We start from the raw sequence: 13,614 nt of genomic DNA on the forward strand, positions 1-13,614 counted from the left end.
GGATGATGATGCGGTACATCGAGAGGTTGTAACAATGGAAAATTGTACTGAAATGCAGGAGGATCTGCAACGAATTGACGCATGGTGCAGGGAATGCCAATTGAATCTCAATGTAGACAAGTGTAATGTGCTGCGAATGCATAGAAAGAAAGATCCTTCATCATTTAGCTACAATACAGCAGGTCAGCAACTGGAAGCAGTTAATTCCATAAATTATCTGGGAATAGGCATTAGGAGTGATTTAAAATGGAATGATCATATAAAGTTGATCGTCGGAAAAGCAGATGCCAGACTGAGATTCATTGGAAGAATCCAAAGGAAATGCAGTCCAAAAACAAAGGAAGTAGGTTACAGTACACTTGTTCGCCCACTGCTTGAATATTGCTCACCAATGTGGGATCCGTAACAGATAGGATTGATAGAAGAGATAGAGAAGATGCAACGGAGAGCAGCGCTCTTCGTTACAGGATCATTTAGTATCGGCGAAAGCTTTACGGAGATGATAGATAAACTCCAGTGGAAGACTCTGCAGAAGAGACACTCAGTAGCTCCGTACGGGCTTTTGTTGAAGTTTCGAGAACATACCTTCACCGAGGAGTCAAGCAGTATATTGCTCCCTCCTACGTATATCTCGCAAAGAGACGATGAGGATAAAATCAGAGAGATAAGAGCCCACACAGAGGCATACCGACAATCTTTCATTCGACGAACAATGCGTGACTGGAATAGAAGGGAGAACCGATAGAGGTACTCAAGATACCCTCCGCCACACACCGTCAGGTGGCTTGCTGTGTATGGATGTAGATGAAGATGTCGAAATGGGACGACAATATAGCTGCCGACCAATTAACTAACGTGTCTGCATAAGAAAGAAAATCGTTCGAATTTCAAACGTACTCTGGGTAAACCGTACTGCTGAGAGTGAATAGAGTTGTTAACTAGCCTTGATGGTTGTAGAGATTCTTCGCAAGTGGCGGCATCGGCCTTATTAGCCGCACATAGGCGAGCGGAAAGTCGCTTCGACTCGAGGTGTGCGCGGTCTTCACTCTGGCATATTCTCGCGATGGGACGGAATTTGTAGTAAGACTGTCTCGAAGGTAATGGATGTCAGAGCAAGCTGTTACCTAGCACGTCAGATGACTGCTGCACCAAAGTGCTGTGCCCGTTGACACAAGACACGAATTTCACAAATGAGATGAAACGAGTCATTGAACTGCGCGAGTGAGTGGGGCGAAGATGGCCTCTGCGGAAGAATACTCAACGTTGACAATCCTACAGGGCAACTGCAGTTGCCTACCCTGTTATGTGTTTATCGTGGGGGCGACAACTTTCTAAGCCCTAGAGTTGTCAAGTGGTGTCATCGCTAGGGCATAAACATCTCCCTCGGCTACCGCGTGACCCACGCGCAATATTTAAACCGAACGGCTCCGGGTACTACCGCGATATTGGGATTTTTAATGAAATGATTCATGTATAAAACATCCTCAGATTTCTTGTCGCGTCAGTGCAGGATGAAACCTCAAGCTTTCGACGACTGTCTCAGGAGAATTTGACGAAGACGATGGAGGTCATCGTTGAAAGCCTCAGGCTTTACCGTGAATTGACGCGGCAAGAAGACCGAGAATGTTTTATACAACTGTGCCGTCGCGAAAGACTTAGTTCTCATAAAAACGATTCATGACACTCACAGAATGGTTCTGACATCAATGTCTAATAGTTCAACCTTTCCATCGGTAGTTTCAGAACATCGCTCATAACTGATTTTACCAGAGAGATTTGCATATTAAATGTATACATTTGCTTAACATATAAGAGGACTTCAAAAAGTACGTCAGACATTATTACTGAAAGCCAAGTAAGTTTCTTTGTGTGCTGCATTAAAGTTAAAAGCTACACAGATACAATGAGATGACAAAACTCGTGACACACCTCCTAATATTGTGTCAGACCTTCTGCCTGGTGTGAACCACCAGGTTAGCCGAGAGTGTAAATGCGCAGCTTTCTGGACTCGGGTAGGCGCGCCAGCCCCGGATCGAATACGCCCGGCGGATTAACGACGAGAGCCGGTGTGCTGGCCAGCCTGTATGTGGTTTATAGGCGGTTTTCCACATCCCGCAAGGTGAATACCGGGCTGGTCCCCACGTTCCACCTCAGTTACACGACTTGCAGACATTTGAAACACTTTTGCACTGTATCATGATTTACACTAGACGCAGACGGCTGGGGTACACTGATTCCGTCCCAGGGGTACATGGTGGCGGCAGGAAGGTCATCCGGCCACCCCTTCGAATTAACCATGCCAAATCCGATTGCAACAGTGCCGACCCTGCGCAAGCTGCGTGACCAAGGCCCAAGCGATACATACATACATTTTGCCTGGTGTAGTGCAGCAACTCGACATGGTGTGGACTCAACACGTCATATAAATATTGAGCCATGCTGCCCATAAAGCGGTTTATAACTACGAAAGTGTTCCTGGTGCAAGGCTGTGAACACAAACAGATCTCTCTATTATGTCCCATAAATGTTCGATGGGCTTCACTTCGGGCAGTCTAGATGGCCGGAGCTTTCTCTCTAATTGTCCTGTCCAGAATGCTTTCAGACCAATCGTGAAGAACTGTGACCTGATGGCATGGCGCATTGGCATCCATAAAAATTCCATCGTTGTTTGGAAACAAGTAGCCTAATGTAACGATTTCCAGCCGCTGATCAGTTAAGCTGGACTAGAGGACCCTGTCCATTCCATTTAAACACAGTTGAAATCATCAAGGATCCACCACCAGCCTCCACAGTGCCTTCTTGACAATTACGTCAATGGCTCCGTGGGGTCTGTGTCACATTCGAATCCTACCATCAGCTCTTACCAATTAAAACTGTGATTCAGCTTACCAGACCACAGTTTTCCAATCGTCTATGGTCCAGGCGTAATGGTCATGAACCAAAAGGAGGCGCTGAAGGCTACGTCGTGCTGTTAGCAAAGGCACACATGTCAGTCGCCTGTTGCCATAGCCCTTTAACACCAAATTTCGCCGCACTACCCTATCGGATACGTCCGTCGTACAGGCCACATTTATTTCTGTGGTTATTTCACGCAGTGTTGCTTGTCTTTTAGCACTCACAACGCAAATTCCGCTGCTCTCTGTCGTTAAGTGGAGGTAGTATCTCGCTGCTTTGGCCATGGTGAAAGGTAATGCCTGAAGTGTGGTGTTCTCGACACACTCTTAACGCTGCGGATCACGGAATGTTGAACTCCCTAACGATTTTGGAAATGGAATGTCCCATGCATCTAGTACCAACTAACATTCCGCATTCAGTCCTATAATTCTCTTTCTGCGGCCATAATCACTTTGGAAACATTTTCATGTGAGTCACCTGAGTACAAATGATTCATCCGCCATTGCACTATCTCCGTTTATAGCTTTTTGCGTGATACAGTCACCATCTGTATGTGTGCGTGTTGCTGTCCCATTATTTTTTGTCACCTTAGTGTTCATTCAGCATAGTTATCGTGTCCCTGGAACCAACTGCTGGAGCGTCCTACCAGTCGTTCGATTCCTCGACGACATAAATCTGCTACTTGGTACAGAGGCATTCGACAACCGCTTTGTGAGCGCCCTCATCGTTATAAACTGTTTTTCTTCCCAAATGTTCTTTCAGCTTTCCGACAAGATTCCCTGGACATTGTCATCTGTGGCTGATGTCGACGGCCTTCCTTCCGCATTAGCATCATCCATGTCCGTTGGAAACTGATAAAAATTGTTGGCACCTTTTAAATAGGACTGGAGCCGACACTGCATTTGGGCCACTTACCGCCAGAAGTTCACGGTGAATATGTGTGCAGTTTAGACGTTTTCTCAGCGAACATCGTACTCTCTCCTGTACTGTAACCTAGGAGTATTTTTTCAGTTGCCGCGCAGTTTCATTTACACTCTGTGATTCACCTGGTTTCCGTACCTCCGCTGAACTGTATCTCCCGGAAAACCCTAGAACATAGAGTCTCTTCTGACAATGTGATAATGGCTCACTCTTCTTGCGCAGTGGTCTTAGCGTTGGATGACATCTTCCTGAAGTCCTTGCGTAGGATTGGGATAAGCAGCAAGAAACGTTTTACCGTGGTTTACACGTAAATGAAATATTTGTCGCTTTGCAGTAGGGTTTTGGAGCATATACTGTATTCAAATATTATGAATCACCCCGAAGCGAACGATCTATTGATACGTAATCAGCATGGTTTCAGAAAACATCGTTCTTGTACAACGCAGCTAGTTCCTTATTCGCACGAAGTAATGGCCGCTATCGACAAGGGATCTCAGGTTGATTCCGTATTTCTGGATTTCCGGAACGCTTTTAACACCGTTCTTCACAAGCGACTTCTAATCAAGCTGCGGGCCTATGGGGTATCGTCTCAGTTGTGCGACTGGATTCGTGATTTCCTGTCAGGAAGGTCGCAGTTCGTAGTAATAGACGGCAAATCATCGAGTAAAACTGAAGTGATATCAGGTGTCCCCCAGGGAAGCGTCCTGTAACCTCTGCTGTTCCTCATATTTATAAATGACCTGGGTGACAATCTGAGCAGTTCTCTTAGGTTGTTCGCAGATGATGCTGTAATTTACCGTCTAGTAAGGTGATCCGAAGACCAGTATCAGTTACAAAGCGATTTACAAAAGATTGCTATATGGTGTGGCAGGTGGCAGTTGACGCAAAATAACGAAAAGTGTGAGGTGATCAACATGAGTTCCAAAAGAAATCCGTTGGAATTCGATTACTCGATAAACAGTACCTGGGTGTTAAAATCACGAACAACTTCAGTTGGAAAGACCACATAGATAATATTGTGGGGAAGGCGAGCTAAAGGTTGCTTTAGAATATTGCTGCGTGGTGTGGGATCCTTACCAGGTGGGATTGACGGAGTACATCGAAAGGGTGCAAAAAAGGGCAGCTCGTTTTGTATTATCACGTAATAGGGGACAGAGTGTGGCAGATATGATACGCGAGTTGGGATGGAAGTCATTAAAGCAAAGACGTTTCTCGTCGCGGCGAGATCTATTTACGAAATTTCAGTCACCAACTTTCTCTTCCGAATGCGAAAATATTTTGTTGAGCCCAACCTACATAGGTAGGAATGATCATCAAAATAAAATAAGAGAAATCAGAGCTCGAACAGAAAGGTTTAGGTGTTCGTTTTTCCCGCGCGCTGTTCGGGAGTGGAATGGTAGAGAGATAGTATGATTGTGGTTCGATGAACCCTCTGCCAAGCACTTAAATGTGAATTGCAGAGTAGTCATGTAGATGTAGATGTAGATGTAGACCAGAAGTATCTGTGACACCAGAAGATCAGCATGCCTAAACAATGCATTTTAGAACATTTGTCGCTTCTTCCTGTCTGCGGTTTCTCCTTTGGCTTTATTGCACAGCTGGTTGCACCTACCATTAACATTTCTTACAGCGCTGGATATTTCTTACCGCAGTCTTTTTTGCTGCATTTCTCACCGATAGAAGTTGGTGGCTCTGATAAAATCTATTTGCTTTATAGGGGTTTTCCACTAGCCGCTAGATAGTTCAAGGATACTCTCAGCAATATTTTCTGCAGGCCGATTCATTTTGCAATCTTATTCGAGTTCTTGACAGTTCGTTGTCACGCCGCTACTCTAGTGCCTCTTCTAGACGTGATAACGCAACGTATTCCATGGACATGCTTTTATCATTATCGTGGTTTCTCATCATTCATTCTCAGGACCTCATAACCAGATTTTAAAAACTTAACTACTGTCACCTGTATATTTATGATAGTACAACGTTCTGCAGTGCAAAGCTTACTGTAGAATACTCGTAGCAGGTCTTAGTTAACTTGATTTCAACGTCAGTGTTCCTTACAGACTTCTCCGCACATCGCAGTCTGTACGCATCCATGTGCAACGCATATTTTTTTTTTCGAATGGTCTCCACCAACCGTCTGTCACGTCGTCGTCATCTCCTGGAGGTAATTTCTTGATATGTCAACCATCGTCTTGTCTGGCAATACGCTGAGACCACCTCCGTTTTTATTGTGGTCATTATTACATCGTCCCCTTAGGATGATTCAATGATCTTTGCTTTTCCTTTCCAGGCTCTCATTGGGTCACCATTAACGTCCAAAAGTACTGCATGATATTTCTACTCCTCCGTTTATTTCTCTTGCTGTTCACCCATCTTATTCATTCACTCTACTCAAAACATCTCATCCCTTAGTTTTAAGACTTATTTTTAATTTTTAATATTGTCTTTCCGTTGCGTCGTTTGTACATTTCTGTAGTCTTTTACGCAAATCATTTCCAGATCAGTTTTCAAACTTTCTCTACTGCGATTTTCTGTTTGTTTATCTGTACAAGCAGCGAACAGTAGAACGTCGTTAAAATAGCGTACGTGGTTCACATGCGGCCCATCAACTGGGTCTTCTCCGTGTTCGTACTCTAAGGATCTGCTGAGAATTGTTTTGCCGATATGGAATCTCCTTGACTGGCTCCTCCCACTATTCTGCTGATGTGTAATTGTAGCAGTAGCATTTAAATACACATTTTTTTAGTATTTATGTCTTTTTTAGTTTCGTAGACGCCATCAGGTAACTACCCGAAAGGCTCTTTAAAGAATGTCACTACGCACTTCCTGCTCAGTCCTTATCCACCTGAGCCAACGTCCTAAAATAACGAGCCAACGTCCAAAATAACAATCCTCCGTCCCAATGTCGAGGACGTCTATAGGACACAGTAGAATACTGAAGGGTAGATAGATCCGTTTTCTTCAGCCAGTATCAGACTTTTATTTGAATCTTGGTTGTATAGTCTAGGGGAATCCCATCGAAAGAAAAGGAAGGGATATTTTCTGTCTGTTATAGAGTCGTGTGCGTATCACAATTCTACCAAAGAAGTGATTATAGAAATTTACCGCTGTTGATGATTAATATGCGGAAACGAAGTGAGTTTTCCAGAGAGACTGACACGGACCTGAGATGTCAAAAAATGTAAATAAAGAAAGATACGAAGTGATCTCTTGTACAGGCACGAAGTCTGCTTCCTCTTTAAAAAAACAACATCGAGAGTCCACCAAATTGAACGTTCCCATCCGAATTGTTTACCATCAGCAATGTCACACACCATCATTCCATAAGACATTGAAACGTAATTACATTACATTGGCACAAGATCTGTTTATATACGCCATCACTTGCTCTCCTACTGCCGGCCACACACTTTCCCTCACCATCTTGGTTCAAATTGGCCACCATTGTATCAAAATGACCACACCACTATATAATTCTAGCTACTTAATTAAGTCAATCAGTGTATTAGCTAATGTATCATATTACGGTATAAAGTATTTGGAGCTTAATCATTATTTATTTTTTTGGTTAGGCCTGTGTGCCTGTTCTAGCATATTATCATCCCTCTTCCTTCGCCTTCCGAATCACGTGTTCCCATTCGGTTGTTATTCTACAGCCTACATGGGTGGACTCTACTGTCTATTTGTAGAATATTTTCATGTTATTTTCACCTATATCCTCCGATTTTAACCACTTATTTAAAATATATTCATTGAATTGTTTTTTGTCTATTGCTAGTGTGATACTATTAGTTATTGCTCCAACTTTATTCATAAACTTCAAGTATGAGTCCTGAGATAGGATCCCGCTGAGGACACACGCAACTCAGTCCATGCAGAAGAGTTTTGACTGTCAGTTTTATACAGGGTGTAAATTTTAAGTTGACAAGCCGGAATAACTCGAAAAATAAGCTTCACACGAATAAATGTGTAGAATGCAAAGTTGATTATTTTCGAGGGGGACATCTTCTGGTGCTAAAATTAGCCCGCCACCCCAGCCCCCTGAGGGTGGGGCAGAAGGCAGCTTTAAAATTTCAAATTGGAACGCTCATTTTTTATTGCAGAGTCAGATTCCACATAAAAAACTACGTACATTTTGTTTTAAACATTTGTTTTGATTCTTGGAAGTTGTCGCTCTAATTCAAGAAAATCTATGTTTTCATTTTTGCGTGGAAAATGGGTACGGATAGATAAAATATATTTATTTACTTCGTCCATTTTGATTCGCTTTAATTTTCAAACAAATCATCTGACTAGCTAACTAAACTAACCAAATATCCTACTTACTAACGAACAAAAGTTGTGTGGCCTCATGACCACGAAACAAACAAAACTTATCCGAATCTGCGTAAATAATTAATATGTGGGTCAACATTTGTAAAACTTTAATTCCTCTCTCTCAAACTGCACCCTATGGGGAGACAGGGAGAGTTTTCGTTATAGCGAATCTAAATTTTTTAAGTAAACAAGTATTTTTTATTTATCCATAATCATTTTCCACGCAAAAATGAGAACATGCATTTTCTTGAATTAGAGCGCCAACTAGCTAGAATCAAAACAAATGTTTAAGACGAAATGTACGTAATTTTTTTTACATAGAATCTGACCCTGCAATAAAAAATGGGGTTCCCATTTGAAATTTTAAAGTTGTCTCCAGCCCCGCTGGCCGCGGTGGTCTCGCGATTCTAGGCGCGCAGTCCGGAACCGCGCGACTGCTACGGTCGCAGGTTCGAATCCTGCCTCGGGCATGGATGTGTATGATGTCCTTAGGTTAGTTAGGTTTAAGTAGTTCTAAGTTTTAGGGGACTGATGACCACAGATGTTAAGTCCCATAGTGCTCAGAGCCATTTGAACCATTTTGTCCAGCCCAACCGCCAACCAATTTTAGCACCAGCAATATATCCCTCGAAAATAATCAATTTTGGATTGTACATATTTTTTCGTGTGGAGCTTATTTTTCGAGTTCTACATCTACATTTATACTCCGCAAGCCACCCAACGGTGCGTGGCGGAGGGCACTTTACGTGCCACTGTCATTACCTCCCTTTCCGGTTCCAGTCGCGTATGATTTGCGGGAAGAACGACTGCCGGTAAGCCTCCGTACGCGCTCGAATCTCTCTAATTTTACATTCGTGATCTCCTCGGGAGGTATAAATAGGGGGAAGCAATATATTCGATACCTCATCCAGAAACGCACCCTCTCGAAACCTGGGCAGCAAGCTACACCGCGATGCAGAGCGCCTCTCTTGCAGAGTCTGCCACGTGAATTTGCTAAACATCTCCGTAACGCTATCACACTTACCAAATAAACCTGTGACGAAACGCGCCGCTCTTCTTTGGACCGTCTCTATCTCCTCCTGGTTTGTCAGCTTAAAGTGTAGACCCTGTATATTTATTTGGTTACTTATGTTTTCATTCCATTCAACCCAGTTTAGAATAGAGCCTAGCTTTTTTTGAGTTGTGCTCTATAGCCAGGAGACTAAATCAAGCGCTTTATCTGTGCAGGACGTACTACAGATCCAAGGTGCTCCAGCCAGTCCCAAGGTCTCCCAACCTGCCACGGAAGCTCGTCTACAAGTTCAACCCAGCCGTCGTCCAGAGGGTTGCCGCGGCAAACAAGCTAGCCCAGCAGCAGCAACAGCAGCAGCAGCATCACCAGCATCGGCTCCGACAACCCAAGCACGCCCTGCAGTACGAGGCTGACCAGGCACGCAAGATGGGCCCCAACCCTCAACCCGCACCCCAATCACAGCCGAAGGACCGCACCCAGCAGGTGACGGTGCTCGGCCACCAGCAGCTCAGGCAGCTGCCCCAGCATGAGCACTACTACCTCAGCGAGAGGGGGCAGCACAAGCTGCAACTGCACCAGGCTGGCGACTATCTCAAGCCTCTGGAGAACGTTAGGCATTGGGAACCTCGTCACCACGAGCAGGTGTATCACCAGCCTGAAGACCATCGGCTCTCATCCGAAGATGGCAATAAGGAATTGTTACAACTGCGCCTGCACCAATACCACCAACATCAGTTGCAGCTCTACCAGATGCGTCATCTCAACGATGAACAAAAACCGCTGCTGCGTGAAGTCCACAACACTGTACATAAAGAAACCCACCAACTGCCGCATCACCATCAACAATGGACTCATCAGATCCACAAAAATACGGTTCAGCGCAGTCCTCAGTCACACGGTGATAGTCAGCACTTGGGGGATCACAAGCAGGATCACCAACAGCACCTACGAGCATCTGAAGGGAACAGCCATCATCAACCGACCAAGTCGCATTCTGATGATCAACACAGTCACTCACCCAAAGAACAGCAGAACCTTCAAGTGATGCAGCGAGTATCCGCCAGTCCTAACGATCGCCTAAATCCCACAATCGAGGACAACCTTCGCCAAGAGGGAGAGCAGCGCCAACTGGAACAAGCACGTACTCAACGTGAAGATTCTCGCAGTTCCCCTGAGGAGCACGACCTTAATGACATTCAGCGACAGCAGGTGCCAAACGAAAGAGAGTCTTCATCACCTCACGTTCAACAAACCTGACCACCAGTGATAAAAATCCTGACAGTGACTATTGCGTATACGAATCAGTCTTCGGAAAAAGCAGAAACGGACAATAAGTTTCGATTCATACTGTTCTAATGTTTATTTTCTGAGTACAATAAATAAGTTGTGGAGTAAGTAGATGATCTCAGGTTTCTAGTTTCAGTGACAATTCAGCTGACTAGGCTATAGTGGGTGATCACGACAACCTCCATTCAAAGGACTGATCTAAATGATTCTGGACGTTTGAGTGAAATAATGATAGTCCCTAAGCCAAAGAACTTGTAGTCAGTATGTACTTAAGTCCTAAGTTTACTGCCAATTTCTTATTAATATATTTTAACTATTCAAAGATAATTAAAAAACAAAAAATTAAATGAGTCTACGAATTTTTTTCCTCAACATTATGAACTTACTTAAGAATTTGCACTTAAATGCTAGTTTACGGAGCAGTCAGAACGGTTTATTGTCTCTCTGTAGCCTCCTCAGGTCTTATGTAGCATATGTCCTGCAAGCAACTTTTACAATTTACTAGCTAAGAGAATAAACCAAACTCACTGTGACAGACTGTAGCATATACAGGGTGACAACTATTGAACTACAAGAAAAAATCGTAAATTAGTTACAAAATACGGCGTGCACACACTTTATTCAACACGTAAACGTCATTACAGGTATTCGGATTTAGGTTATGACATGTGCAATATGCCTCCCATCTAGGCGATGATGTGGCGCAGACGAATGGCGAAATGCTGTCGATGATCTCCTGAGTGGCTGTTTTCAGCTCAGAAATTGTTTTGAGGTTATTGCTGTACATGTTATCTTCAATACAGCCCCACAAAAAGGGGTGTCATGAGTTCAGGTCCAGAGAATATGGCGGCCAATCGAGGACCATGCCAGTGGCTTCTGGGTACCCTAGAGCCAAAATGCAGTCCCCAGAGTTCTCCTCCAGGACACCAAACTCTCTCATGCATCGATGGGGTCGAGCTCCGTCTTACTTGAACCACACTTTATCGAAATCAGGGTCACTTTGGACAAAGGGGATGAAATCATCTTTCAAAACCTTCACGTATCGTTTGGTGGTCACCGTGCCATCAAGGAATATCGCACCGATTATTCCGTGAATGGACACTGCGCACCACACAGTCACCCGTTGCGGGTGAAGAGACTTCTGGCTCACTAAATGCGGGTTATCAGTCCCCAAATGCGCCAATTCTGCTTATTGACGAACCCATCCAATTTAAAGTGCGCATCGTCGCTGAACCAAACACCAATACGCAAACTAATTCCCATCATGCCCCGCAGCCAACCGTGCAGTTTGAACATGTTAATGCAAACGGTTCACAAGTTATGACTATTTTATTTCATATAGTACAATAATTGTCACTCTGTGCTTTCCACCAAGAGATTTCGTTTCACATGTTACCAGTAGGTGGCAGCATCTGCCTGGAGGAAAATCCTCATTGCAGTTTCAGCATGTCTTCGAGAAATAAAGTAAATTTTTGTTTGCTTTTAGTAATTTTCAACCAGAAAATGCTGTAATTTGCTTATCACCCTACTCTTTCAAATAAGTGATTGCTTATTTCATCACACCAGTACAGCGATATATATTTTTTTCGATGTTGCGCTATATCTACATTCGGCTGCAACCAATACCTTTTCGCATTCCAGCGGCATTCTTTCATAATTTTCAGGTGTTTGACATTGAGTTTCCTGAATATTGCACATATTTCAGCTATTTTTTGACGCAAGTAGTACTCATTTTCAATACATCCTAAATTTTTGAACAATCGTAGCAGTCTTTTTACAGTGTTTACAGATGTTCTGTGTGTCTACCATCCGTCACAGGACACACACCTAATCGGTAGTACAATTCTGTTCATATCAGGAGCACATCAGGAGCGACGGTAAGAACAGTTACTGCGATGTGGTTTCTCAGATCTGCGGTAAAGATGGAACATAAACGCTGCCCTTGATTTAACTCCACACTAAATAATCAATACGCATAAAACCATTATTTTTTAGAGTGTTCAGTCGTTTGAAAAGATGGTGAAGGGAGCTTATGGTACGAGAGTGGTCTTCCAGTGACAATGTAATAGGAAAGCGGAATTGCTATGGACTATTGGTCTCAGCACGAGCTATCGTGGGCGGCCCCTCCAATTGTGTTAAGACTGGCGTGATTATGATACTATACGTTTCCTGATTGCGTTATGTACATTTATGCTCTCCTCCCATCCACCTCATACATGAAGGGTGACAATTATTGAACTATATGAAATAAAATTACATAGTCTCTGAAAGGTTTGCGTTAGGACGTCCAAACTGCTCGGTTGGCCGCGGGCATCACTGGAATTATATGGTTTGGTTTAGCGACGATGGGTTTGTCAATAAGCAAAATTGACGCATTTGGGGGACTAAGAATCGGCATTTCGCGATCGAGAAATCTCTTCGCCCTCAACGAGTGACTTTGGTGTGCAGCGTCCAGTCACGGAATAATCGGTGCGATATTCCTTGATGGCACGGTGACTACCGAACAGTACGTGTAGGTTTTGGAAGATATTTTCGTCCCTATTATCCAAAGTGACCCTGATTTCGAGAAGATGTGGTTCATGCAAGACGGAGCTCGACCCATCGAAGCAGAAGAGTGTTTGATGTCCTGGAAGAGCACTTTGCGGAGCACATTCTGGCTCTGGGGTAGCCAGAGGCCACTGGCATGGGCCTCGATTGGCCGCCATATACTCCAGGTCTGAACACATGTTACTCCTTTTTTTGGTGCTTTATTAAAGACAAGGTGTACAGGAATAACCCCAGAACCATTGCTGAGCTGAAAAGAGCCACTCACGAGATTATCGACAGCATCGATGATCCAACACTTCCGCGGGTCATGCAGAATTTCGCTAATCGTCTGCGCCACGTCATCGCCAATGATGGCAGGCATATCGAACATGTCATAACCTAAATCTGAATATCTGAAATGATGTTCACATGTTGAATAAAGTGTATGCACAGGGTAGTTTGTAACTAATTTACGTTCTTTTCAGATAGTTCAACAATTGTCAACCTGTAAATACAAAATTTCAGATCCTATAAAAGATTATTTACTGTACGGATGGTTTAACATAAGGTAAGCGGACGAGATACGTGTCAACTTACGACCTGCAACCACTCTACATGCGACCTGAATGAGTGTTGGTCTGTTGTCGTCGAAGTCA

At 43.8% G+C, this 13,614-nt stretch overlaps 1 protein-coding gene across 7 annotated transcripts in view; it reads left to right on the forward strand.

Annotated features, from left to right (window-relative positions):
- Positions 1-10,783, forward strand: part of LOC126335229 (uncharacterized) — a 205,077-nt gene extending 194,294 nt beyond the window's left edge. For all 7 annotated transcript variants that reach the window (XM_049998266.1, XM_049998272.1, XM_049998271.1 and 4 more), the window contains one exon: positions 9,361-10,783. In XM_049998266.1, the coding sequence (XP_049854223.1) occupies positions 9,361-10,402 (1,042 nt within the window). In that variant the 3' untranslated portion in view covers positions 10,403-10,783. The remainder of the gene's footprint in view (positions 1-9,360) is intronic.
- The last annotated feature ends 2,831 nt before the right edge of the window (positions 10,784-13,614 follow it).

This window comes from Schistocerca gregaria, chromosome 2 (genome assembly GCF_023897955.1).
Source record: "Schistocerca gregaria isolate iqSchGreg1 chromosome 2, iqSchGreg1.2, whole genome shotgun sequence".
NCBI lineage: Eukaryota > Metazoa > Arthropoda > Insecta > Orthoptera > Acrididae > Schistocerca > Schistocerca gregaria.